Here is a 27,703-nt window from a genome sequence, read left to right as displayed (position 1 = left end):
AAGTTGATGACCGAAAACACCAACTAGATGTTTCCGTCTCCGATTTTGTTATTTTAATGTTCCTTGCTGTCGTACAGTTTATTTTTGTTGACATCTGATTCTTAATAACTCTCGAAGACTTGCATGCGCAATACATATAAGATTATTTCGCAGATATAATGATTCTAGAAAAACGGCATCCCAAAGGCTACTACCCATATCGGTTCTGCGTGTGGAGTAGAGGTAAATGGCTGGATTGCTAGAAAATGAAGAGAAAATGTGACAAGAAGTTAGACTATTAAAAGAAAGTGAATCTTCTTTTGATAATCACAAAGTCCTTTCCTAATTCATGGAAATAAGTTGTAGCGAAGAAAAAGAAAATTCCAAAAATACTAGGAACAAATCCTGTTAGCGAGCGTTACGCAAACAACAGGAGTTGAAAATAGCTATCAGGATGATTCCTTATGGACCTAAGTCTGCTGCTTTCCATTCTGTTTTCTGCTTTCCTTACCAATGCGAATGTCGCATGCAGTCCCGGTTTGGGGATAGTGTCTAAACTGGATAGTGCCGAAATGCGCCTAGACCTTTACGGGGCCCTAGCTGATGTAGAGGCCACTTTAGGTACGCCGAAGTGAGTGGCGTTACAAAAAGGTTACCGCTAATTATCCCCTTTTCGCGAGTCTAATATTTCATCATAGTAGGTTTTTTTTTTCTGAATCTAGTTAACGACTTCCAGCAAGAAGTAAACGCAAGATTTGTATTTCATTCAGATTTTCATATTTCGTAAGTTCATCATCTAGGCTCATCAAATACAAAATCTTGAATTCAAAATAGCTCGACGGCATAAAATGATAGAACACATGAGAAGGATTTGCACTAAGAAGCGTCTTTCTGTTATGAACGCAGATCAACAAAAGGTGATGAAATATGTTTCTTGGTTTAATAGGCATGAGTACATGTTTAACAAGACGTTCAGTTCCAGTTTCGAGGCGAACTCTTGACTCTGCATGTGAAGTGTGAGAAAGATGTCTCTCTTCTGAACGTTAGGAGGTATGCGATGTCTTGATTTTTAGTGCATCCACGTATCATAATTTTTAGAAAATCAGTTCATGTATATGTACAAGTCACAAGAGCGAGAAGACAAGTTCTACTCAGAGAAATTTCGGAAATTCTTCATATCATTGTAAGACATTTCTCTCTTTCAAAATGGATCTGGACTGTTCCTGTGAATCCTTTCTTTTATTGTCTTTTATGCTTAGTAATTTTTACCCATGTTGTTAAACCGAGAAGCATAAATTTGCGCTTCTGAAAAACGAACAGCAATCGTTATCATGTATCTAGCCCGTGGTGGTGTGAGAAGTGGTCGAAACTAGAACTGCTTTCGGTTGTAGAAGGAAGGAACGAAAGCAAGTTGCTGGCAGTTGTTTATATCGCGAGGTCTGGTCTTCAGCGAAAATCCCGGGTGCTGGTTAACGTAGTCGCTTTGACGTAGCACACAACTGATTGCACCATAACTCAAAGACGTAAGCTACTTAGTTGCACGCTTCAAGGACCTCTATATGTTGTTGTCCTCTTTTTTCAATGCTTATTTCTGTGAAATATAAACTCAATTTGCATAGGCTACTACGTGTTTCACATCTGATTTTGAAGTGAGCTTGGTAGACGTTCGCAAGTAAAGCTCCCTTTAGTCATCATAAACGGAATTTTCCTTTTCAGATAACGCCGTCAAAAGTGTCAGCACTTTTGTCAGCTAGACATCATCATGCATATTCTAATCCGATTTAGTTTAAGAATGGCGACATGATGTAGATGAGAAAAAAAGAAGGAAATATGGGCACATTATCGCTTTTGAGATAGCAAACTGTAGCGTGTAGTGTAGCGAAGTATCGGTAAGAAGTGCCGCTGTAGCTGCAGCATGATCACTCGGAGGTTCGATTCCGTCCTAGCGCCAACCAAGCCTTCCGTCCCTCCAGGGTCGATAAATTAGTACCAAACTTGTTTGGAAGGATAAAAACACTGACTTGATACATTGGGTAGCTCCCGCAAGTCATTATACAGGCTAGTTACGCGTTCGTGAACCTCAAACGATTCTGAATTGAAGTGAACGCGGTGGCGGGCCCCAGGGGATCGATTAATGCCAGACACTTTATCCTTTTTTCTTTAAGTGTCCGTCTGAAGTTCTTTGTCACATGTGGTCATGTTACACCTTCGCAGCTGTTCCCGAATTTCGCTTTGGATTCAAAGCTTTCTTTAAAACGACACAGTTAATAACTTAGGTTCACTAGTGCAACGACGGAATGCATCCGCGACATTAGATTGCTACAAGATTGGATGTGTCACATGATATAAAAAGTTCACTTCGATTTTTGTTTCAGCATTTTGAACTGCGCCGAATTCTTTCTAGCGCTTGCAAGAAAAAAATTAAAACTTTATTTTTGTTCTCGAACCATAGGCAGGATCAAACGTGCAGTCAAAACCCGAGACCTCGAAATCGGTTTCCTTCACATTATTGCATTAATACTACCAATACTCCACTTCCTCAAATAATTTTCAGTAATACAATGCTACATGAAATATGATGTTGTCGCATATATGTTAGTTGACCAGGCTGAAGTGTGATGAAGGGACAATACCCTTTCGATTACACCCCTCCCCCTCTCATTGCTTCTGCTCCTACAACGTTCCTGCGACAGTTCTCGGTTGCTGCCACTTCGATATATTGGAAATTTTATGTGTTTAAAAAAGAAAAACTAACTGGGGAACAAATGGAAAATGAGAAAATCGGTAGATGGCATAAGCGAAGAAATACCAATTAGTAGAAGAAACAAATTACTGAAATGCTTTTGAAATATTGCTATCGAAACAGTTTAATTTTTATTCTATTCTATTTTTTATTCTAAAATCTATGAAATATCTCTAAATACTGATTAGAGGACATGATAAGACGAAAAAAGAGGAGTCAGGAGCATTGGTCAAAGTACAGAAGAACATCGAAAAAAAAGCACGAGAAAATCAACATTTTGTTCCCAATATTTTGGCAAGGGGACGACGCAGGTTCGATGCCCCGCTGAGTCACATTTTTGCAAAGCAGTTAGAAACTTGGAACTACTTCTAAAAGATGAATTATACGTAGTCTTTAGCTGTTTAGATGTGATTAAATGGAATTTAATGACCAAAAAAGCTTAGATTTTGTGCACATTTTTACGTGTGGAAGATCGCGGATAACTTCGTCACAGGAGGAACAATTGAGAAATTTTAGATAGTTTTTCGGAGAAGAAAATTTGCCCTAAAAACAGTCATATCGCTGTTTTTCATACCTTCTAGTTTTTTTGGAATTTTGATGGAACAGAGATGGAAAAATGGCATTTTTCCCATCTTGGTGTCCCATCAAAAATTTAAAGTACAGCGAGATCTTAAAAATCGAGTGATGCAGCTTCTGATAGAGAACATCTTCGGCTATGACATACTGGAAGATAATTAGCTTCCCTCTAAGCTACTCCGGCTTAACTCTGGCTTACTGGATTTCGTTCAAGATCATGCAATTTTCGACGCGCGAGCAAAAATTGGGATTTTGTCAAGTTTTCCCATCCTAGGAAAATGGGGCGGCGTTTTGAGAAATCACCGATATTTGGATAGAAGGACTAAGAAAATCCTCACGCGCTTTCCGGACTTCCTGGTTCTCTCTAAATTGAGATGTTAAAGTCCAAAAAAAGTCGGAAAATTTTAAATTTCGTCCCATCAAAATTTCAAAGACATTAGGAGATGCGAAAAAAAAACAGCGATAAGACGGTTCTATAGGGCAAACCTTCTCCTCAGAAAAACTATCTGAAATGTGTCTTTCGGTCCTCTTATGACAGAGTTATTCTCGATCTCCTCCTGCTAACAATGTGCACACAATCTGAGGTTTTTTGATCACTAAACTCTATTAAATCCACTTTTGAACTGCTGTAAACTGAGTAAAATTCTTCAATTATTTAGAAGTGGTTTCAAATTTCTAACTCTTTTGCAAAAATTTGACTCTGCCGGGTGTCGAACCTACGAGGTCCCATTGTTACATTGTCAACACGTTATACGTTTTCAAAACAAAATGTAACAAATTGTAATTAACGTATTAGTTAATAATGAAACAAACAAACTGTAATAAATAAAATAGTTCAATACTATTTATTGTATTTATAGTCTGGTCAAAACGACATTAATGTTGTTGCGGTGCATTTACGTACGCGCTCGAAACGGCTCGGTGTAGACAGCAGTTGGAACCGAGTTGAGATCGTGGCAGACTGCATGGGTGGTGTCAGCGAGGGTTTCACACTGCTCGTAGCCGCTACGCCACCACCGAAGCGCTTCGAGAGAAGTAGCGTACGCAACTGCGTACGTGCTTCATGTCATTTTGACTATACTATGTATAATGATGATAAAATAACGTGCTTATTCTGTCACATTTGTGTGTCACGAAATTCGAAAAGGGGGTGCGACGGGTTCACCGGCGTCGAATTGGTGCGCTGACGCCAAAAAGCTGTAAAATGGGGTGTGACGGGGCCAACATAGTCAAATTGGTGCGCCGGCGCCTGATATCTATAAAATGGAGTGCGACGGGTCCACCGGCAGGGCAAAATCTGAACATCTGAAGAATCTTCCGTCAGTTCTCATCAACACCCTGGCGAGACTGTTCACTCCTTATCTGTTGGAATGCAAGGTCCCCTAACAGTGGAAGACCAGCGAGACCGTGTTGCTGTATAAAAAGGGAGATCCACATGACATCGGCATTTATCGCCCAATCTGTCCGTCATCTACAAGCTCTTTACAAGAGTAATCTTTATTAGGACTGAAAAAGTTTTGGATGAAGGACAGCCGTACGAGCAAGCAGGGTTTCGAAAAGAACTCAGCGCGATTAAACACATTTACAAAGTTTCGAAACTCATCGAGGTATCGCCAGAGTACAAAATGCCGTCATATTTCACCTTTGTGGACTTAAAGAAGGGCTTTGACTCACTTGAGACGGGAGCCGTCATGGAGGTCTTGGACAACCAAGGCGTCCCTGCTCAGTACATAAAGGTACTTCGAGAGTTGTGCAGCAACTTCACAACCGGAATTTCGCCATTCTACAAGAATATCATCATCGACGTAAAGAGAGGGGTCGGACAGGGTGATACAATCTCACCCAAAATATTCACAGCCACTCTCGAGAACGCATTGCGAAAGCTGGAATGGGACGACATGGGAGAGAAGGGTGATGGTGGGCAGCTACACCACTTGCTGACAACATCGTTCTGATAACACCTAGCAGCCAAGCGGAACGAATGCTGACCGAATTCGACGAAACATGTGGATGCATCGGTCTTCAGCTTAATCTGCAAAAGATGATGTTCATGCGTAACAGATGGGTCTCGAATGTGCCATTCACGCTGAACGGAACAAACATATCCGAGTGCACCAGCTACGTTTATCTGGGTCGAAAAATAAACATGAAGAACGACCTGATCCCCGAGCTGGGCAGGAGGAAACGAGCGGCTTGGGGAGAGTATAAGAGCATCGAGGATGTAGTGAAGAATATCAAGAAAACCTGGCTCCGTGCTCATCTCTTCAACACTACCGTACTTTCCGCCTTGACCTATGATTCAGAAACGTGGGCATTTCGCAAGCAGGAAGAAAATGCGGTGAGCGTAATTGAATGCGCAATTGAGAGAGTGATGCTAGGAGTATCCGCTTCACGCAAGAGAGGGGCTGGATTCGAAGTTTTCTCCTACGTCAGTGATCGAAAATTAGAGACCCGGCCGCGTTCGCCAAGGAAAGTAAAATAAGGTGGGCCAGAAGGTCACTGCGCAGCCGCTGGAGCAGAGACGTGAGCGACTGGGTTCCCCGCGATATTAAGCGCATAAAGACCGCCGACCAGATGGTCAGACTTCTTCAGAAAGTCCTTGAAAGAAAAATACGATGCTCTTCGTGTCTCACGCGAAAGGAGGAACCACTGGGCTACTCTGGCACGCGAGCGGGGCAAATGGAAGAATTACTGGCGCCCCAGAAGGGGCAAGATAGGAACTGCATAAGCTTCGAATACCACTGCCACATTTCTATAACTCTTCTGATAATGAGAACTTAGTCAGTAGTTCATTGACCAAGGCAAAATTTAGCTTGTTCATAGAAATACCACGCTCTGCCCAGATTGAAGATCAATGAAGAACCAATGGCAGCCTGAGGTACTATTGACACCCACACAGATATGAGTCAGCTCATAAGGTGGTGCGAATTTCAAGCTATCTAAGGCATCAAAGCTGAACATAGCTTTGTTAGCTATCTGATACTCATCTAACAGTCAGCGAAGAATTGAGTTTTTCCGTCTACAACACTATTTCTTGTTAGTATCTTCGTTGCCCTGATTTTTGTTATAGTTATCAACTTCGAAGTTAACTCGTTCAGCTATCGACTAGAATATAGATTTTGAAGCTTACGTTGAAATGTTATGGGCGTGTTCTACTGCTCTTCCAATTATGTATGGGATCAAAAAAATCTGCAAGGAATCAAAAACCTAAACACGCCCTTATTTTTTCATAATCCAAATCAAATGATCATGATCATGCTATGCAATAACGGTCTTATTCTGTCACGTGTATGTGTCTGTATGTGTATGTGAAACGGAATACCGGAAAGGGAAGGAGAGACGGATACCACGTCGTCGAGTTAGTGCGCTGGCACCAGAAAGCTATAAAGTGGGGTGCGACGAGTCCTACAGTGTCGGATTGGTGTCTCGGCGCAAGAAAGCTGTAAAATGGAATAAGATGAATCCTACGGCGTCGAATTGGTGCGCCGACGTCTGAAAGCCACAAAATCATAAATCATAAATCAAATAAAATGGAGTGTGACGGGTTTCATGGTGTCGAATTGGAGCGACTACGCCACAAAACAATAAAATAGGGTGTGACGGGTCCTATCGCGTGGATTTGGTGCGCCAGCGTGGGAGTGCGGTGAAATATGGTGAGACGGGCTGAACGGTGCGGAATTGCTGTACCGTGGTGCCGTAGTATCGCACAATACCTTCATGTGCACGTTGCAAGAGGCAAGTGAGACGTTGCATCCGTTTCATATCCTTGGCTTCTGCACGTGTTGTTGTGCTCCTCTATGACTCCTCCGCGTATAAAATTTTCTAGCACGTTTGGCTGAAGTTGGTAACATGCCTTTTCAGAAAGAGAAAACACGCTCGCAAACGGCTGCTTAAACAGTAGCCAACATGATCTAATATGGAACGCTATCCTTATCAGTATGATAATTTCTTTCTTCATTTTACGTTAATCATCATTCTGTGGTAACTGTTAACCATGAAATTTTCCGCCTTCATTCAAAATTAAAAAGAGCAGGAAGACGTTGTTGGATGTACACAAATCAAATTTCAGAAAAAATGCCACTACTAAATTGCCACTACTTAATTTTGATCGATTGTGCAGGAAGCGGAACCTCTACTCGCTACACTACATCATCCCTTAACGGTGCTTACGGCAAACAAACTTTGAAAATTATGTAATTGAAAAGAAAAACTATCTAAACCAATGCATTATTAAATTTAGTACAGAGAGCATGTGCATGTACAACGCATGTCAAATATTGCAATACTTGCCTGAACATTTTATCCAGTAAAACCCTAAATAATTCTTCAAGCTCTTTTCTACTTTCTCCAGCTTTCTGTCGCTTCATGTCCATCTGTTCACTGCATGAAATCAACATGACCGGTAAGGTATATGAACATCAAACAAACACTTCTGTATCTTCGGGATACGCCTTTAGGTACAATTCATGTCTGTGAAGCATTTGTCGCGCCACTTAAGGCGTTGGATGCCAGTTACACATGCAGAAAAATGCCTAGAAAACGAAAAAATTAACGGAATATAGTATAACACTGATTAGTTGGACATTTTTTGAGCCATATTTTGTATTTCCATAAATGGATTACCAAGAACACCCGGCTCCGTGATCACCTCATTAATACCACCGTGCTTCCTGCTTTGACCTATGCTTCAGAAACCTGGGCATTTCGCAAGCAGGAAGAAAATGCGGTGAGCGTCATTGAACGCGCAATTGAGAGAGTGATGCTAGGAGTATCCCAGCTTCACGCAAGTGAAAGACGGGATTCGAAGTTCTCTCGTACGTCAGCGATCGAAGATTAGAGACGCCGCCGCGTTTGCCAAGGAAAGTAAAATAAGGTGGGCCGGACACGTGATCCGCTTTAATGACAACCGTTGGACCAGAGCCGTGAGCGACTGGGTTCCCCGCGATATTAAGCGCACTACAGGAAGACCGCCGACCCGATGATCAGATTTCTCACGAAGTCCTTCAAAGAAAAATATGATGCTCTTCGTGTCCCACACGAAAGGAGGAACCACTCGGCGACTCTGACACGCTATCAAGACAAATGGAATTATTATTGGCGCCCGCTCGACCAGTTCCAAGAACAACGGGAGTCAAGGCGATACCCGCAGCCGAATAAGTGCCTGTAGAAGGCTGTGGGAGAGAGCCAGAGCAGGCATATCTTAGGCTAACTGTGAGCACTAATCCATGCGCATCCATCACCACGTCACTGAGGTCATATGCCGTGTGTATTGCAATTAAGTAGAGTAGTATAGAGTAGTTGACTTCCAGAAAGGTTCAAAGAACGAAAAGGTAACAACGTAGCAAGTGGAAAAAAACGTAGAAATTGGAATGCTAAGAATGAAGAAAGAACGTAGAAGATTTGTACAAGAAAAAAACAACATAAGAAAACATAAATGAGGCTGAAAATTGAAAACGTTCCAAAATAAAAATTAGATGATGTAGAAACGAGAACCTTTGGAAGACAATAGTTGCAGTAGTTCTTCCGTCGGCATGATGTCATTGAGTCACTGGCGTAAAATAGCGTCCAGAGTGCAAGGCTTGAGGCTTAGAGTCAGGACGACAAGAAGCAGGGTGCAGCTGCGTAAGCGATTAGGCTTAAAGCGGTGCGGTGGAGAGTAGCGGTTAGGATCGAGTGAGAACTCCTGCTAACACCGTTCACTGCTGCAATTCTCGATGGTCCCAACTCGGTTCCAACCACTGTCTCTACCAGGCCGCTTCGAGCGCATCCGCTTACGCAACTGCACCATCCTTCATGTGGTTGTGACCCGCCTATACGTTTGATTTAGTTACGTACTGGACATAGTCATGCCCCAGTAGTACGTATATAGTCGTGTCAAAACGACATGAATCACGAGTGTAGTTGTGGTGCATTTGCGTACGCGCTCGAAGCGGCGCAGTGAAGGCAGCAGGAACCGAAATGGGACCATCGCGAACTGCAGCGATGGGTTGTGCCAGCAAGGCTATTCATTGGTTTTATTAGAATGGGCTGGTTAAGAAATCTCATTAACTTCGACCGCTCATTCGACGAGACGCATGTACAAGGGTGGTGCGCTAAAACTGAAATCGCCGTTAGGAAAGGGGTCTTCCGCGCCGTTTTTGCGACGATTAAGAAAAGATGAGCGGTCCTACAATTTACAACCTACGTATTCACTGTGGGTTCGGCGCCACGTCAAAATCGTGATACGCTGCCTTCAGCTAGGTCACTGTATTCATTCGCTGCACCTCGAATTGCAACTAAATAGTCTATGACAGAGCAATGCCGAGGGATGATTACGGTATCAATAGGGTAAAGGATAAAGTTTATGGCGTTAATCAAATCAACCCGACTAGGCTTTATTGGGCTCTTCTCCATATCTAAAGATAGTATGGAGTCCCTTATCGCAAGTCTAGCCTGCGGTGGCGATGAGGTCTCAACTGGCGTTGTATGATCCAGTTTTCATCGCGCATCGCCTATTCGTTTATCGCTTCTGACATTTTTCTGTGTGTAACTGAGTGTTCATCGCATAAACTTCATTGATTCTTTGCTTCCAGAGTGGCGATGGTGAGTTAATCAAAACGTTAGCCTGACAAAGTTTTTGCAGCTCCTGGTTAGAGCTCTGCTAACACTCACGACAATATATCCCTGAACCAGCGAAATGGATGCTGTCATAAAACAAGAAAAAAGTTTTTACGTAATAATGTAGAAAAAAGTTTATCTTAAGCTCCTAACTTGTAAAGGGCTTCTCTTGAGAAAATAAGTGCTTCACAAATTAATGGCACTCCTAAGTTTTTAGAGTTCTCTTTTCTTGAAGAAAAAAGCTCACATCAATGCAATGCAGCTTTATTATCGCCTGTACAATGCAATGCAACTTTATTATCGGTTATTTTGGCTATAATTTTGAAAACATTGTAAATTATCATTTATTCGTTTTCTGGTGAAAAACTGGTGAGCACATGAAGTAAATGCTATTATGAGACTAGCAGTAGGCTAAATGAGCAACAGAAATGCGTGAATTAGATATTTAGGGTGCAACCCAACGCCAACGCAAAACCATTCCTACTACTGACGGGTCCAAGAAAATATGTTGTACCGACTTCTAGGTGATATTAATGTTTGTGCTAACTAATCAACTAGGATACAAAAGATGTATACAACACTTTTTTTTTTTAGTAAGCGTGAAGAATGATATTAACTTACTTACAACAAGAAATTTTAGGTTTTGTGGAAATTTGTATTCTACAGTAGTATGCGTTAAGCAGGGGCGGGTGTAGTGTAGTGGTTAGAGGTTCCGCTTCCTGCACGATCGATCGGAGGTTCGAATCCGCCTTAGTGCTCACCAAGCTTTCCATCCCTCCGGTGTCGATAAATTGGTACCAGATTTATCTGGGAGTATAAAAACACTGACTTGACACATCGGCTAGCCACCGCAAGTCATTGCATAGGCCAGTTACACGTTCGTGAACCTCAAACGATTCTGAATTGAAGTGAACATGGGGGCGCATCCCAAGCGGATTGATTGACGCCAGAAACTTTGTCCTTTTATCCTTTTATGCGTTAAAGTGAGTTATTTTAAAATTAAGATTCAACAATTAACATTGTTTTGGGTTCAACATCTTTAGATTTAGTTGTTGGGAATTTCATAACCTAAGTTGGTCTCCCTTTTTCTTCGATCTCACGGATTAAAAAGAAACAATGTTCTTCACAGTATAGTACGAAATAACTCGTCTGAAAGTGTGCACCTTTTTTCAGGTAGACCCATTGTTTGCACATCAGGAAGGAGAAGACTGTTCTTGTGAAACTATTTGCGATGCTCATCTACCCTCCTTAGTGGAGCTGACAGGTTCGTGCACATCACATTAAAGGGCTGGCTTGTCTGTCCCGCTCTTCTTGCTATGCTGTTTGCCTTCCATAGTTTGTGATGAAATTAGAACGAAGAGACGGAGCAAAATGTTCAGCAGTGCTGTGGCGAGCGGTGATGAGGAGCGAGGCAAAGCGAGGAGGCATTGCTCATTGCGACGATTGAGTGTCACCTTTGTAACATATGGAATTAGATGAAAATTAACTATTCGAGGTAGTGGACGATGCTGACCACGAATATACGTAGACTGGAGATGATATCCTCCAACAACGTTCAATTGTGTCTTTTTTTACTTCTTCGCTGCACATCTACTACTGAAGGCGTGCCGATAACAGATATAAGTACAATGCCCTCATACAGCTATCAATATCATTGATATTGACATTTTTCCTCTGCATACAGTGGAAGCTTGCATGCTGCGCTTTTCACAAACGTTGATGACGATTTGTATGTGTACCTCTGAACCTACAAACTTTTCATACTTTTGAAGATAATCTAGAGACTTTTTCTAAAATTTGGTTTTTGAATGTTCTTTTTAAACATGAATTGTGTTCACATTAGCATTTGTGTTAAAACTCGTAATGATATATGGTATAGTTGAGCGCTATTCAACTTTAGCAGTTCACACGATGATCCTAATCCTGAAAGAAAATAACTTTTTTGTGGAGATTTCTACGTTGAAATCGTTCAAGAAGTTATTGGGGATATTTAGTAGTATTAGTACTATTAGTATTTAAAACATTTTGCGCAACACCAGTGGTTCCTCCGGGAATCGTGGAAACGTTGAATTACTATAAAAATTTGTGGAGCGATTGCATGTGCTGCTCACGACTGCAGCATCTTTTCCGTGCTTTAATACTTTTGTGCCGCCTTATATTGTTCTCTGAGGTTCTGAGCTTACATCCAGCAACAGAAGTGAACATAGTTTTCATTCTACCTAAACATAGAACTTTGATAGAAATTTTTAACATTAAGGACAGAGGACAAAATGTATGATGTTAATCAGTCCATTTTAGATCCCCTAACACGTCTAATTTCAGTTCAAAGTTTGAGGTTCTAGGTCCGGTATCAAATTTTCAATCTAGATTGATGAAAATCTTGGTTGGAGTTTGGCAGTTTCAAGCCGTCGACCGTGCAGTTGCAGCCGAATCTTCCACGAACTGCGCCATCCCGCCCCTTTCGAATACCGACCGCTAACAAAAAAAGGAGGATGAATGATATCGGGTGATACAACATGTGGTGTATCGTCATAAAATGGTATAACAGCAAGAACGTTATTTTATTCGAGGTGATTAAATCGGACAATTCTAAGTTACAGTTCTCCAAAGTGGCCATAGTTTGAGATGTCGGACAAAAAAAATTTAGTACATAGAGAATACCATGAAAAATAACTGCGATATTCATGAGCAGTCTCTTTTATAAATGCAGATCTTTGGAGCACAATTAATGAGGCAATAATGATACAGTTGTAACTCATCAACAAGGAATCCGTAATTAACGGATCAATAATGCGATGCCAACCTTCCAAAAAAAGCACAGACTACTTGTCAAGTCGTGCATCATATGGTAAACTATACACACCTATTCTTGCAAAACATGTGTAAGGATTTCATACTCCATCAAGTCCATTCAACTAATGAGATTTTGTAGGAAACCAAACTCACAAGCGGTACACACAGGATATGCTGACGTATGCTGTACATATAAAATATAAAAAGAGTGGTGGGGTCTCCAGTTCCGAACGCTCAATAATGGAGACTTCACTGACCTTCAATCGTTCAGAAAAGGTCCAGGAAACCGGAACGAAGAACCGTTTGAAACTTAGACTTTGAATTCTGCTTAAACCAATGGAGGATAAAAATCGAGTCAAGAGCTCTACAGTAATCGATGTAGCACATCGGGCAAAGTTCCCCTATCTAGCTCCTTTTACCGTTTCGGATTTGTTGCATTATGACATTGAACTTTTGTTTAAAAAAATCATCTTCCCCATCTTCACCTCGTTGCTTCTGCCAAGGCGTTGTAAAAAAAAAAAAAAAAAACAGATGGACGGAAGAAATGCAGGAAAGTGATACCTTGATCGCTTCTCTGTCAAAGGCGGAAGGAGTTTTCTCCTAATCGATACCCACCCACAACCCTATGTTTGTAGCATTGTTCATGTTCTGCTTTAGCCATGCTTTTGTGACAAAGATGTGTGAGTAGACGAACTGTTGCTAAGATTCTGTTTTTGCAAGTGCTATTCTCGAAAATCCTCCACAACGGTTTACCGCCACATAGTGGCGTGGAGGTGACACTGGGCGTCGAACTGCGATGCACAGCGGAGGTTCGTCCTCCGGCAGGGTCTCACAAGCTGAGAAGGAGTTCGACACATCCGACATTCCGACTTCTCGGAATCGGAAGCCTAGCTAAGATTCACCACCGTCTTGGCAAAATGTCGCAAGGTGGTTCTCTGATCCATATAAGTTGGGCGACGACCTGTGGTGAAAGCTAAGCTCGCCGTGGCATGGCTGCTTAGTTTGGGGAAAAGTCTTCTTGCCACTCCAGCATATTCACTGCCTCAGTACCCTGCACACTGGGCCCTGCCGTCTCAGACGTCGGACGGTATGGCGACCGGTGAGAGGCGATCAAATCTCAGGTTGCTCAGGACGTCATTGATTCTGGACCAAGGCGACACACGCACGACTCGCCATGGAGACTGTCTCAGACTGTGTACTCACAACGCGAGAACAATTTCCACAGACGCCGACCTGCATGCCCTTCTCGGAGCTGCAGAGCGTATCAAATTTCACGTGATTGCTCTGCAAGAGACCAAGTGCAGAAGGAGCGACGTACGACAGATCAATGACGGTACACTCGTCATTCGTGGAGAGAAGGTTCCGTCGCGAAATGTAGGCGGTGTTGGTTTTGTTGTGCACCCATCTGTCGTCCATCTCGTCGATTCTCACGAGATCCTGCCACCTTGTCTGGGCATTCTTCGCCTCCGCCCTCTGCACCAAAAAACCCATCAGTATCATCAACTCCTACTTACCAACATCAGCAGCTGAAGAATCCGAATTGGACGCGTTTTAGGATGAGCTAAAAGAAGTAATCCGTAACGAGAAGTCCTTCTACAAATTCGTTGTCGGAGACTTCAACGCAAAACTAGGAAAGGCCACAGAAGAGGAATACAGGATTGGAAGATTTGAACTAGGGGACCGGTATGAAAATGGCAATCGTCTTGCTGGGCTGTTGTCCGCCGCTCGCCTCCTTCATGGGAACTCTCTTTTCATGAAAAAAGATCATCGTCGGTGGACATGGGAATCGCCCAATGGCGCGACTCGTGCGGAGATCGACCACATACTCACCAACCGGAGGTGGTGTCTACTTGACGTCTCAGTAGTACCATCCTTTTGTAGTGGTTCTGATCACCGTCTCCTTCGTGCGAAAATACGTCTTAGCCACATGATGGAAAAGAACATCTGCTATCAGCAGCGAAGGAGAAAAGAAGTCGTCTACGACGATTGCGTACTCGAGGACTCCTTGTCCCAAGGTGACTGGCACATCGAGGAGGACCCAAACGTGGACTACGAGATGCTGCTCAGAGGATTATGAGCCTGTGCTGAACGTGCCTCGAAGTCGCGCACGACAAACTTGGATCGAATTTCGAGACCACCAAGGAATTGTTGGAAAGAAGGACTTTGAGGCTTGATCCGAATGCATCGCACATTGAGCGGTTAGTAGCAAACACTAGCTGCAGAAAAGCGTTGCAGGAGGATCTTTTGAAGTACAGGCAGAAGAAGATTCTAGAAGCAGCACAAAGAAGAACGAGTTTAAAGAAGTGCCGCAGGGATCTCCGCGAATATAATATTCCGCTAGCAACCTTGCTGAGCGAAGACGGGACTCGCACGTCTTACCGTCGTGAGATGGAAATCATAACGAAGAGGTTCTACTCGAACCTTTTCCGTTCATCAACTCCTATGTCAAGCCCGATCATCCCCACTGGCGAAGCTCCACCACGGATTCTCCATTCGGAAGTACGAGTCGCTATCAAGAGCATGAAACCTGGCACAGCCCCCGGACCTGATTTTATATCAGCAGACTTTCTTCGGGCTGGTGGCCATCCGCTTCATGCAATCTTAGCAGCGCACATGACATCCTACCTTCAGAAAGAAAGCATCCCAGACCAGTGGAAGACCTCGCGAACCGCTCTTATCTATAAGAAAGGTGACCGAGAGGACCTTCGGAACTACCGTCCGATATGCTTGCTGAGCGTGTTATACAAAGTATTCACCAAGATCATCCTCACCCGCATATCTAGGACGCTGGATGAAGCCCAGCCTCAAGAACAAGCTGGATTCCGCCAGGGGTTCAGCTGCTTAGACCACATCCAGACCGTGTCGAGGGTCATAGAGGTTTGCCGGGAATACCGCCTGCTCCTTGTTCTAACCTTCGTCGACTATGAGAAAGCCTTTGACAGCGTAGAAACGAATGCAATACTGTCAGCGCTGGTCGATCAAGGTGTGGACGCGTCGTATGTGAGGACATTAGCCAATTGCTACGAACGATGCACGACTAGAATACAGCTTTTCCACCGCCCTCTCACCATACCCATTGGAAAGGGGTACGACAAGGCGATACTATATCGCCGAAGCTGTTCACAACTGCATTGCAATGGATAATGAAATCACTATCCTGGGAAGAAAGGGGCATACGTGTTGATGGAAGATTTCTTTCGAACCTTCGTTTCGCGGACGACATCGTTCTCTTTTCGAGCAGTACCAATGAAGCAGAAACGATGCTCAACGAATTGAACGAAGCAGGGAAGAGAATAGGACTACGAATAAACAGAAAGAAGACACAGTTCATGAAGAACGCATACTGCGAGGACGGACGAGTGCAACTTGAAGGCTCCCAAATCGTGGAAACTCCGTCATACGTATACCTTGGACGTTCAATGAACATGGAGAACGACTTGAAGGAAGAACTAAGTAGAAGAATGAGAGCAGCATGGGCAGCATTCGCAGCCGTCAGGGAAGCTACGGACCAACTGACGGACCAAGATCTTCGTGCCCATCTGTTCGACTCGACAGTCCTTCCAGCGCTCTGTTACGCAGCGGAGACGTGGGCAGACACCGCGGCCACGTCTAGGAAGCTACTTACCACCCACAGAGCCCTTGAGAGATGTCTCCTGAAGTTTAACCGGCGCACACAACACCTAGCCGGTCTTCGTAGCTCCGACTTAAGAGGAATGTCCCGTCTTCGCGACCCAGCGGAATATGTATCGAAAGCAAAACATAGATGGGCCGGTCACATCATGAGAAGAATCGACGATAGATGGACTAAAAGAACGCTAGAGTGGATCCCAAGGGACGCTAAACGCCCCCGAGGGAGACCGCCAACGAGATGGGGTGACGTGTTCGCTACACGGATGGACCAGCTGAGAGTTCAGCTGGATACGGCTCAAGGACCTCGTCAACGTCACCTACGAAGCTTGAGAACATCTTGGATGATAATGGCGAGGGAACGAAACGACTGGAAGAGATGCTGGGGCCCGTACGTCCAGTGAAGACGGGCCATCTAAGTATCTAAGTAAGTATTCTCGAAAATACCTGAAGAGTATTCTGAGATTCTCGCTCCTTTCTTGTGCGTAGTCAGCTCCTATCATTCAAAAAATAAAGAAGTAGAAGTAGTGTAGTCGGATCAAAGCGACATGAAACTCGGTACAGTTGTGTAAGCGGCTGTGCTTGAAGTGGCGCGGTGGAAGTAGCCGTTGGGATTAAGGTGGGAGTCGCGAATCGCACGACCTCAACTGCAACGCTCCACCACAAAGAGCGCAGCTGCTTACGCGACTGTACCGAGCTTCATTTCTTTTTGACCCAACTATATCACCAAAATAGGATCGCAGAAATACAGCATATGGGTGGTCAAGCAACAATCCATAGCATGCGTGCTTGATGGTTGCAAAGTGAAGTGAAGTGAGGGGTCCGAAAGAACGTTAAGAAATGAGTTATACGAGTTAAAAGGCAGTAGAAAGTATCCCTGTGAGCTAGACGTACAGAAGCAATAAAGATTGCGACAACCCTTATAATGTAAATCTTTCATCTTTCATAAAACTTCAAGGATCAATATGCAATCAAACGCGAAAATCAAAAATTGTGCGCGTGAGTTGGATAGCTCACGATAATTTGGGATTTTCAAGGCAATTATAGCAGCCTTTTACTTCTTCAAATGTTATATCACAAGACTGTTTTATGATACAGTGTGAGCTGTTGAACATAAGGCTTGAGTCAAGAACATTAGTGGTTTCATGTTGGTGAGTACAGACGTTGGTATTTCCTTCTACTAACTTCAGAAATAAAGTCTTACTTCTAAAGAAGTAAAACTTTATTTCTGAAGTGCGAAATTCCGACTTTCCTTGAACCTTGGCATAGAGATTGTAACTTATCGATAGTCCAATTTAGCAACAGCCAAGATTGTTAACAAATTTTATTACGGCTAACGTTTCAGCGTCGTCGTCTTCCTCAGAGCCTGGAAAGTCAGATCATTTGTGATATATCCTCTCAAATGCCTCATCCAGAATAAGTCATCACTCTCTAAGATGCTACATCCAAAACCGAAACCAAAAGAGTCCAAATAGTTGTGCTGACCTAGGTAGCCGCGTTGCCGTGATATTAGCGGACCTCCGCGTGATAAAATCGCTCCGCTAATACTAGTTAGGGTGCGACCCGCATATGACCCCATAGATAAAAACCCGTAAGGGTCTTGATACAGAGCCAGCTCGTTGGTCACGGCTGTGCATTCTTCCTTCCTATTCATTTTTGGACTTTTAGCATTTATCCAAAACGCCTCCAAAGTTCTGTGAGCTACAATTTCGGATTTGTACGATAGGATCGTGGCAGCTATGCAGAAAGGAGCATTTTCATGATATTTTCAGCGATCGTTCCAAGAGAGGTTGCTACGTTTGAATATTTGATCCCATCTAGATGTTCTTTAATACGAACACAAAGAGGTCGCCCTGTTTCGCCAATATATTGTTCGCTGCACGTTTCGCACGAAATCAAATAAACTACATGAGAGACTATGCAGTCGCCAGCCTTACCAAATGGACATATTACACAGTTTTGAGTCAGACAAATGCGATCGTGCATTCTGTTTCGCACTAACTGCTTCTTGAGATTTGTGGGAGGTATTTCCATAACTCTCACTTGGTCATCGAGACCACCCCCAACCAGGCTGGCTCTTATCGCCTAACTCAGGTCGTCGGTTATGAAAGGTAAGCAGAAATTGATCTTTTTGGAGTCACCCACCTTGGCATAATCTCGCTGCTCAATAAGACCTGGCCTACGAGGTACATCAGCAATGTAACCATCAGAGGTTGCGATCCGCCGCGCTAACTTTATTTCTCTGAATGAGGTTTTAATGGGAAGTACATTTGTGATCTCCTTACGCAGATTCCTAATAGAATCTAGTGGGGACTTGTATCCTCCAGGAGCTTTTAGGTTTTTACAAATACAAGCCATGCGATTTTCACATTTTGAAAATTCTTCTTTCGCTTGGATATATGACTCGAATTCTACAGGAAAACTGAAATCAACTGGCAACATCAGTGCTTCGTTTTCGGAAACAGCGAATCTTCTGTCCATTAGAGGAAAATGTGGTTTTTTGAAATGAAACTGCAGTAATCGATAGCTCATTGTACTTGTGAGTGACGTAGGGTGTCAGAATTATCGACTTTTCTCTTCCTCTGTTATAATCTAATTCTGGCATAGTGTTATTCGGGTACATTCTGCTACAAATGTTTTGTGTGCAGGATCCCATCTGAGCGCATCTCGTGGTACGCTCAGATGGGATCCTGCATCTGTCAAAAAACTTTTCTCTTGTGAAGAAGAGTGAAAGTTTGCTGCAATTGAGCTTTATGCCGTTATTTTTCACTCTCATCATACCCACTGTAGTATTTAAATGGTTGATTTGACTACAGATTTCTGAATCTATTCTGTTGAAGAGTATTTCTTATCTAAATTTGAATAGACATTTGCCTCTTGACGCGCACACCATTTCTGCGGTGTGCCTTGTGTAACGTTTATGTTGACAAGCGGATGTAGCACTTTTGAATGCTAAAGTGAACAAAGTGATTACTATTAAAGTAGATCGCAATTAGAGGACATAGTTTGAACGTATTCAGTTCGCACTCAACTTGAACATTAGTTCTTCTCCGCTTTGTTTTCGGCATTTGCGCATGGATCACGCCATACCAATCATTGCTACGAGAATAGAGTACAAGACTATGGATACAGTAAGAACTGCGCCAAACGCCAACAATGTGGATTTCCTCACCTAAATAGAGTTGCGCATCACCTGGGTTGATTAGAAACATGGATGACATTGGCGTTATTAGCCAGGACACTGTTGATCGAGTAGATGTATTAGTAATTGATCTGTCGAGGTCTGTATCGAATTCTCGAATGACAGCGAATATATCGAATCGTCTACAGCGCGAGATTTGGAGGTTCTGGCTAGATGAATTCTAGATTTAGTTACAGTTGGGATATGGATATCATTATCCATAATCTCAGACTTTCGTTCAACCGATTGTTGGTTGTCAGGTTCTGGAGGAATTTCTAGAGGGTATACTTTATTGACTGGTCTTTGCAAAACTTTGCGGCTAGGCATTAGAATTTTAGCGAACCTTATCATGCCGTCTGCGCTTCGTACTAAATCTTCTGTTTTACCGTATACCCATATATGTCCTCTGGGCAGTAATTCCTGTTCAACCAAAATAATTTCGCCGACTTGTGGGATTTTACTCACATGACGTTTCTTATTCAATTGACATCTGTGGCTGTCACGTAAAATAGTAAGATATTCAGTGTTCCACTTCTCCCAGAACTTTGTTGCTATGTTTTCCCAAGATGCAAGCGCATCGTAAGCTTGAGCAGCTGTCTGTATCAACTCTGGTTCAAATGCAGGATAAATTTCTGAAATCGAATATTTCAGAGCTTGGAATTGAAAATTTCAAATTCCCTTGTAGAAAATCAATAGGTCTCAGTGGAATTTCAGAAAGATCGGTTGCTGAGAGTTTTGTGAGTGGACGTGTATTTATAATTGCCTCTATAGTGGTGACTACAGTAACCATCTGTTCAAAAGACAGTTCCTTTCTTCCGATTGACTTTTGGAAACTTCTTTTCACAGATCCAACAAGTCTTTCCCATACACCACCCATCCATGGCGTTACTGTGCTTCTGAAGGCATTAAATGGGTTTAAGTCCATTAAATGCCTTCAGAAGTGCAGTAATTCATTACTGAGTACCCCGTTGTTTCTCTTTCCAACAGCTTTTCAATTATTATATGACCGAGTCTGGAATTTGATCCGCAGCCTGTTCTCGTTAAAAGAGGTACCTCTTCACGATAAAAATAGAATAAAACTATTGAGAAACGCCCCTTTACTAAGGCTTTCTTCCTTTTTCCAAATGGATTGCTCTGATTAGATTTGCTCTGTTGGATAGGAATGGTCCCATAAAGTCACATCCTACGTTTTGAAACGGTTTGCTTATTGTCACCCTATCTGATGGTAGTGGTGGCATCCCTGGAGCTCCAAAGTCATACCTTGGCATCTCTTACAAATAGTAAAATCTTCTGTGTACTTCTTAATTGCTCTTGATGGCTGCGGAATCCAATATTTCTGTCTAGCCAGAGAAAGTATGAGATCTTTGCCACAGTGACCATTGTTGCAATGCAAGTCTATAATGATGAGTCTAGCGAGGTCAGAGCCATTATCGATATAGATAGGCATTTTTGTATCTGAAGGTAGATTTGCGTTTTCGAATTCTTGATTTGTATCTTATGATTCCATTTTCATCCTTTACGATTATTTGGGAACCGTTTTTTCATGTTAACATTCTTATGAAATGACGCTATGATTAATTTCTCACTTAAGCGCATCTCTTCGCAGTCAATTACCGAGTCCGGGTCAAAGCGCGAGACTGTAGATACTGCAATTGATATCAATCTAGTAGTATTACATCGATTGATCCATTTGTGCAGCACTTTTGCAACTCTAGATAGAGTTCTCAACGCTGTCTTGAATCGTGAAAATCTCGATAGATCTACAAAAATTGAGTTCGCATTATCATTATTACTCTCAAACTCTTCAACATGGGGATTTTCAAATGTTTCAGTTTCAATGTTTCCATTTCTTCCATAGTTTCTTTTCCATTCAAAATGTCGATGGAGCGTAGTTCCCAGCTAGGCTCTAGTGCCTAGTGCCAGCCATTGCGGCCCTCTCACCCAGCTGTGTGAGTCGAGTTGAGATGATGTAAGACCGTCGCTATGTTCCAGCATGTAACAATCCAGGGACGCGAGTCCCTGCATCTGCTGGATTGTTATGTGTTGGAACATGGAAAAAGTTCACAGAAATGCGCCGTCACTCTCAACCTGAGATCTAGTTTTTTTCAATTCGGTCTTTCTGATTGATCATAAAAGCTGGAAGTTTTCGAGAGGAATTAATCCATTGTAGAGTATTTTCACTATCAGTGACTAGATTGAAGTGATCTTTATTGTCATCAAGATTTTCTAAGATACTCTTTCCCAATCTCATTCCAATGAGTATTCCAAGCAATTCTAACCTTGGAATTGTTTGCCGGCATTTTTTGGGAGTCAACTTTGACTTTCTGTTAATCAATTGCGTGACCTCGTTAGTGTCATTATGCCGCAGGAAGGTGCAACTTGATATAGCAAGATTGCTTGCATCACAAAATATCCATAAATCTGTTTTTGAAGTGTGGAGGTTTCGCACTTCTGTGAGAATTGTCCTGGGAATGCTGATACTCGCCCCATTGACCTCTTTGCACATGGAATTCCATCTATTAGTCATTACTGGATTGACATAATAATATTGATATTTCTTGCTATTTCATGTGAAAGTGGGGTATTCTTTGCATTTAAGTAAGCAAAAATTGCCATATTCAATATGCTAGGAGATGCGGTAGTGTAAAATGCTAAGCGGTTAAATCTGTAAACAACTATGTTGTCCTTTGTCGGCATGCCACTGATGTCTTTGACCCACAGAAAGCGAAAAAGGTCTCTGTGCTCGTTTACGATTCTGATCTGAGTGAAAGCAGCTTCGATATCGCATGTTAATATAAACTTGCTAATTCGACTACGAATAAGAATATCGTGAAATTTATCAACGAAAGATTCACCGGTGTGAATTACATCGTTTAATGATGGTTTACCTTTGTTTCGAGGATGCATCAAATACGATTCTGAGGTTTCGTTTTTGAAGGTTTCCATACTCCAGAGTGTGACATATAATAGATGCCAGCCGCGTTTTTGACTGGTTCATGTGCCTCTTCGATTTTGAAATCTTTGAGGTAATCATTCAATATTTTGCCATACCACGACCTTTGCTCTTTGTTGGTGGCCAGCTGTCTATGCCATCGCGTAATTATATGATATATCGATTACGTTGTCCTTAAAGGTATCACCCCACGAATCTGAGGTACGGATTTAGTGGAGTGGATTATGGAGACAGTGGTAATTCCGTCCATTTCTTCCTAATTGCCGTAAAAAAAACGGCCCGGAAGATGCGGCGCGTGCACAAGGCTGGCGTGCTCCTGTCGAACTCTTTGTAGAAAATAGTGCGCCAGAACGCCCGAAGCCGTATCTTCCGGGCCGTTTTTACGGCAATTAGGAAGAAATTGACGGAATCTCCCTCCTCTCCATAATCTACTATCCCGTATACGAATACTCCACCTGAAATCCGTACCACCTCAGATTTGTGGAGTGATGCCTTTAAAAGAAAAGAGTGCAGTCACGAGACTGTCCTTAAATGACACAGTTTTCGAGTACTTTTCAAAATACTCAAATGTTTTTTCATCATTTGAAAATTCATTGGTGGAAATTCCTAATCCATCCTATTCGAAAATCTTCTGAAGTATATGCGCTTCAGTTGGCTCCTGAATGGGCGTAAGACTATGAGTAATCTCTTCTCAAGTTAGATTTACTGGATCTGTACTGCGACCATGAATAGTTGAACCTACTAATGTTCTGGCAACATATAGTCCCGATGGTAGCCTTGTTCTAGTGCTGCTCACTACAAATTACAATAGTAGTAATCTAATCCAATTAAAATTTGTGGATTTTGGTGTTCACTCTCAATCTTGGATTGGAAAAGCAAATATCCTTGTCTTGAAGAAATAGCTTATCTTGTTCTAGAAGATACGCTGAACGAAAACCGTTAGTTATCACGGATTTTGTTTAAACAGTTAAATGAATCTCTTTTCCAAAAACTGTAGAGATTTTCAATGGAACAAAGAACGTTTCAAATTTCTCACTATGGTCAGCAATGCCAGACATGGTGCATATTTCCGTTTTTTGTTTTGGAAGTCCAAGTTCCGCTGCTGTACGTTCGTTTATTATAGTTCTCTGTGCACCAGTATCAAAAAATACTAGAACTCGCTCATATTGGCCTGTTTTATTATTCCACATATTTGCTTCGGCAGTCATGAGCACTACTTGGTCCTTCATTTGTCGCTAAAATCTACTTTCACGAAAGAATCACTTTGAATTGGATTTTCAGTATATACATTCGGAGTTTGATCTCCTTAACGAATGTCATTTGAGGTGCGATTGCGCAATCAGGCATTATTCCCTCTTATGTCGCCAGTAGGGGGTCTTCTGTTGTTGGTTGCTGCATTGTTACCAAAGCGCAGTCGATTTTGCTGATTCATTACATTCTCGGGTGATCTTGTAAAGCATAAGCTTTGATGATGCATCTCTCCACAGTGGGGACAGTTTGGTCTACTACACTGATTGCTTTTGCGCTGGTCGTTGAAACATTTCCAGCAGTAATTGGAGTTAATCACTACGTTCCTCTTTTGTTAGAGATCTGTTACGGTTCTGCAATTATGCGCAAAATTCTCAAAGCTGTCACAGAAAATGCACTGTCTATCATTTTTTCTAGTCCCTGACCTATGCAGAGTTTGATTCCTTTTCATTTCTGTGTTTTCTTAAAACGACCTTTTAATCTTGATTCAACGAATTTCTTAACAATGATCTCTTTTTCGAGTTGCTCCATAACGTTTTCTACTTTTACATCTTGTGTATTGGGTATATCCTGGCCCGCTGATAGCATTTGGTTAATCAACATTCTTATTTTGTTGAAAATATATGTGCAATTCTCAGCATTATTCCTTGCACATGGAATATCGATTAGTTTCTGCTTTCTTCCTTTTTCTTCGATCTTTGCTTCGTTTACAGGTTTGTTACCATATTTTTTCTTTACAGTTTCATTTGTAATTCTGGGGAACTAATTGTATCCCTTTGATGGTCATTTCCGCTCTTCCCCGAAGGCTATCTCTGAGAAAAGCATTTTCTCAATTGTACTGAGTACTTTGTTTTGGTGTAGCAACGTTTCATAAACTGCCCAGAACACTGGAAATTGTTCTTCGTCTCCCCAAAACCTAGGAAGTTTCATTTGAGTTGGTTTGAGAGTTCTAAATAAGAACTCTTCTTCGATCGCATCTCTGCTAGGATCAGAATGATCCTCTGACAGTCATCTGGGCTGAAGGTTTCGTCATTACTTTGATCTGTTGCCGTCGTGGCACTTTCCCGTTTGTGGCGATTATTTGCATCTTCAAGATGCGTGACTATTTGTTGCAATTTTATTCCCAACTTCTTTGCAGATTTATCAGCTTAATTTGCTGCTTCTGTGGCTCTTGCTTCTAGCATGAATATCATTTCATTTGCTCTTGTCATGATATCAGTGAAGTTTGTCTCACTTTCAATTTCCTCGATTTCCTTTTCGAGGTCATTTTTGTTGCCTTCTGTTCTAGAATCATTATATTCCATCTGCAGTTTGTCTATCAGTGACTGCAATGAGTTTCTACTTTGCTCGATAGTTTTTATACTACCTTCTATAAGGTTGGTTGAGGTCAAATATGCCTCAAACATTTCCTCTTCGGACCCATTTTGGCTGCATTCTTCTTTGTGGAGTGAAAATTTCTCCAGAAGTAGCTGCAGAGCTTTGGCGCTGCGCGTTATAGGTTTTCTATGGAAAACCAAAGACATCCATCACGATTTTGCACAGCTATGGGCTTGCTGTGGGCAGCTGAAGGGCTTGCTGCACTTTTCTGGCACTTTATGTCGTTCGGTTAGAGGTCCGTTGTAGCCACACGGTCGAGGGTTCGAATCCCCCTAGTGTTCACTAAGCCTTTCATCCCTCCGGGGTCGATAAATTGGTACCAGACTTGTCTGGAAGGATTAAAAAAAAACTGACTTGATCATCGGCTGGCCCCCGCAAGTCATTGTATAGGCCAACACGCGTTTCAACACCTCAACGATTACGAATTCCAGTAAAACGCGTTGGCGCATCCCAAGTGGATTGATACGCCTTTTATCTTATTTGGCAGATGCAACAGAAAATTGTGCGCGTAAGTGGAATGGCTCGCGATAATTTGGAATTTTATACCCAAGGCAGTAAACGGTGGCTCAGTGGTAATGTTTATCAAAAGAAGAGGAATGAAGTTAAGAGCACAGAATAACTGCCGGCCTGCTTCGCCTAGTACCGAAGCAACATTACATACAAGAGCGCCTCCTTGCCATATGGTCGGCAAGTAGGGGACAGTATGGCCACTAACATTACAAATTATTAGTTGCCGTGTTCCGAGATAGGGACACCAGAAACTTCTCTTTTTTATTCTTCTGAGGACATTTTAGGGATCTTTTCCTGGACTAGTACACAAAGAACGTCGAGTGTGGATACCTTGACTTTCAGGATATCAGGGATTCCAACCGGCATCTGTTCTTGGACATGCTGCACATTTCCTTGAGTCCGCATCTCGATTGCTTGACTGCACATTTCGACACCCGATACAACTTTGCGCATCTGCATCTTCTATCCATTGTTCTTATAACGACAGGAGGTAGGTTGTTTAATCGTAATTTACTATCACTTTGAGATATGTGGTAATGATTTAGCTTACCACTTCATTGCATGCGATGGCGTTCTGGTCGTGACAATTTCGAACAGGTAGTAAAATTGCTAGGAAAGAACGTCGCTCAAATACAAGAAGATAGTGGTTTTCTCTTTCCTCGTTTGGAACAAGTTTTGATGTCCATTTATAATTGGATGAAATCTGTGTAATATTATGTTTTTTAAAATTAATTAGTTAACATTTGTTAGTTCACAGAAATAACGTTGATCGTTAAGCTTAACAAGACTTTTCTTCTTGAAATCGGTGGAGATGTTAATGCTCTCCTCTAAAAAAAAAACTCCGAAGAACGAATATATTACTTGATTTGTGTGATCGTATAATATGTAATGTCAATGATACATGCACATTGTAATGTTGCTTTGTGTAGAGGTCACATTCTCTTCTTTCCGATAGGTGACCAATCATATGTGTCAAGTTCGTGCGACGACGGGGAAGTGGTACTAATTGTCGATGTTGATGCACGCATAGTCGGAGCCGCATTGGGTGGGCGTGATGTTCTTCGACTGGAGAAGGGCAGGGGAAATAGGGAACGTGTGTCAGGCAGAGAAAGAGTGTGTATTGTGGTAGACGTATACGTTGTCCCCACCCAATTCGACATATTCGGCGCAGCACGGCACCTTCTACTTAATCTGTGTAATCATATGACATCTCCAAATCTAAAAACACGCAGTTACGCTTTCAATATTGTAAACCCTTCAAGCCGTTGAATTACATTCAAATTGGTAAGTGTATCGAAACACTGCACTACACTCAAACATGGTAAATATAGGATTTCTATAGGAGCAATTTTTGTGGTGTTGTATTTCTCAGCTTATTCGTCCACACATACTTATCGAGAACTCTGCTAATATATTGCTTACAAAGCTCACTTCTTGTATGCAGTTGATAGACTGTTTATCATCGTCGAAAGTCGAACATCCCGAATCGATTGTCTACCCATTTTGTTAGTCTTTGATACAAATAATATTTTTAAAAAATGAAAGCAAAGATCAGCCAAAATGTATAAATACATACATGTACACATACATATACAAATGTCCTGATGTTTGGATCAGGACCCTGCAAATCTATATATTCAGTTTTTACTTTGTGTAAATATTTTCACCACTGTAAAGCACGGTTATATTTTGGCGGCATCTTATAGAGATGACTGCACGCGAAACCTCAATCAACATGACCACTGTGGGCCTTCCTTTGTGGCTCCTAGTGAGGACGTTGTGAGCACATGCATTTTAATAAACATTATTACCACCCACCCTTTGTCTATGGGAACTCTACCCTTCCCCATAGAAGGCCCTCCTCTCCGACCCCTTCTCCTAATTCTTTCTAGTATAGTCGCTCATATACAATACTACGCATGAACGTTGAAAAAGCGACGGTGGGTGACGGTGCGGATTAAGAACTCAAGTATGTCTGAACTTTGTGAGATTCTCATTGTATGTGCGCAAACAAACTTCGTTCGTACACTAAAACAGCGCTAAGTTAGAGAATATTTCATATCTTCTCTACTTTGCATCTCCGTTAATCTGCAGAACAGAGTTCAAAGTAAAAGAACCT

General features: G+C 42.2%; 7 protein-coding genes across 11 annotated transcripts; 5 read left to right on the top strand and 2 right to left on the bottom strand.

Annotated features, from left to right (window-relative positions):
- Positions 1-443: 443 nt before the first annotated feature.
- On the top strand, positions 444-16,719 carry RB195_023632 (uncharacterized protein; the record flags this gene model as incomplete). Of its 4 annotated transcripts, XM_064211131.1 has the most annotated exons (8): positions 444-600; positions 702-721; positions 780-896; positions 962-1,029; positions 1,078-1,162; positions 11,069-11,159; positions 13,914-14,062; positions 14,244-14,765. In XM_064211131.1, 8 exons carry the CDS (start codon positions 444-446, stop codon positions 14,763-14,765), a joined length of 1,209 nt encoding a protein of 402 aa, XP_064067014.1. The 4 variants fall into 4 exon arrangements, with proteins under 4 accessions (XP_064067014.1, XP_064067015.1, XP_064067016.1 ...); XM_064211134.1 differs by lacking the exons at positions 444-600; positions 702-721; positions 13,914-14,062; positions 14,244-14,765 and adding an exon at positions 11,275-11,342 and having other exon boundaries at positions 840-896; XM_064211133.1 differs by lacking the exons at positions 444-600; positions 702-721; positions 13,914-14,062; positions 14,244-14,765 and adding an exon at positions 11,275-11,342 and having other exon boundaries at positions 840-896; positions 956-1,029.
- Positions 5,280-5,780, top strand: RB195_023634 (uncharacterized protein; the record flags this gene model as incomplete). The annotated part of the gene is made up of 1 exon (XM_064211136.1): positions 5,280-5,780. The coding sequence occupies one exon, from the start codon at positions 5,280-5,282 to the stop codon at positions 5,778-5,780; it is 501 nt and encodes a 166-aa protein (XP_064067017.1).
- RB195_023633 (uncharacterized protein) lies at positions 15,077-15,832 on the top strand (the record flags this gene model as incomplete). Its single annotated transcript, XM_064211135.1, has 1 exon — positions 15,077-15,832. The coding sequence occupies one exon, from the start codon at positions 15,077-15,079 to the stop codon at positions 15,830-15,832; it is 756 nt and encodes a 251-aa protein (XP_064067013.1).
- Positions 15,949-16,719, top strand: RB195_023631 (uncharacterized protein; the record flags this gene model as incomplete). Its single annotated transcript, XM_064211130.1, has 1 exon — positions 15,949-16,719. The coding sequence occupies one exon, from the start codon at positions 15,949-15,951 to the stop codon at positions 16,717-16,719; it is 771 nt and encodes a 256-aa protein (XP_064067012.1).
- Positions 16,720-18,400: 1,681 nt separating this feature from the next.
- Positions 18,401-18,796, bottom strand: RB195_023630 (uncharacterized protein; the record flags this gene model as incomplete). Its single annotated transcript, XM_064211129.1, has 1 exon — positions 18,401-18,796. One exon carries the CDS (start codon positions 18,794-18,796, stop codon positions 18,401-18,403), a length of 396 nt encoding a protein of 131 aa, XP_064067010.1.
- Positions 18,797-19,544: 748 nt separating this feature from the next.
- On the bottom strand, positions 19,545-20,943 carry RB195_023629 (uncharacterized protein; the record flags this gene model as incomplete). Its single annotated transcript, XM_064211128.1, has 2 exons — positions 19,545-20,128; positions 20,757-20,943. 2 exons carry the CDS (start codon positions 20,941-20,943, stop codon positions 19,545-19,547), a joined length of 771 nt encoding a protein of 256 aa, XP_064067009.1.
- Positions 20,944-25,241: 4,298 nt separating this feature from the next.
- RB195_023628 (uncharacterized protein) lies at positions 25,242-26,295 on the top strand (the record flags this gene model as incomplete). Of its 2 annotated transcripts, none has more annotated exons than XM_013443977.2 (3): positions 25,242-25,302; positions 25,927-26,074; positions 26,130-26,295. In XM_013443977.2, 3 exons carry the CDS (start codon positions 25,242-25,244, stop codon positions 26,293-26,295), a joined length of 375 nt encoding a protein of 124 aa, XP_013299431.2. The 2 variants fall into 2 exon arrangements, with proteins under 2 accessions (XP_013299431.2, XP_064067008.1); XM_064211127.1 differs by lacking the exon at positions 25,242-25,302 and adding an exon at positions 25,562-25,646.
- Positions 26,296-27,703: the final 1,408 nt, after the last annotated feature.

The sequence above is a fragment of the Necator americanus genome, chromosome X (assembly GCF_031761385.1).
Source record: "Necator americanus strain Aroian chromosome X, whole genome shotgun sequence".
NCBI lineage: Eukaryota > Metazoa > Nematoda > Chromadorea > Rhabditida > Ancylostomatidae > Necator > Necator americanus.
Note: the sequence above shows the minus strand (reverse complement) of the source record. Positions and strands in the feature narration are given on the sequence as shown.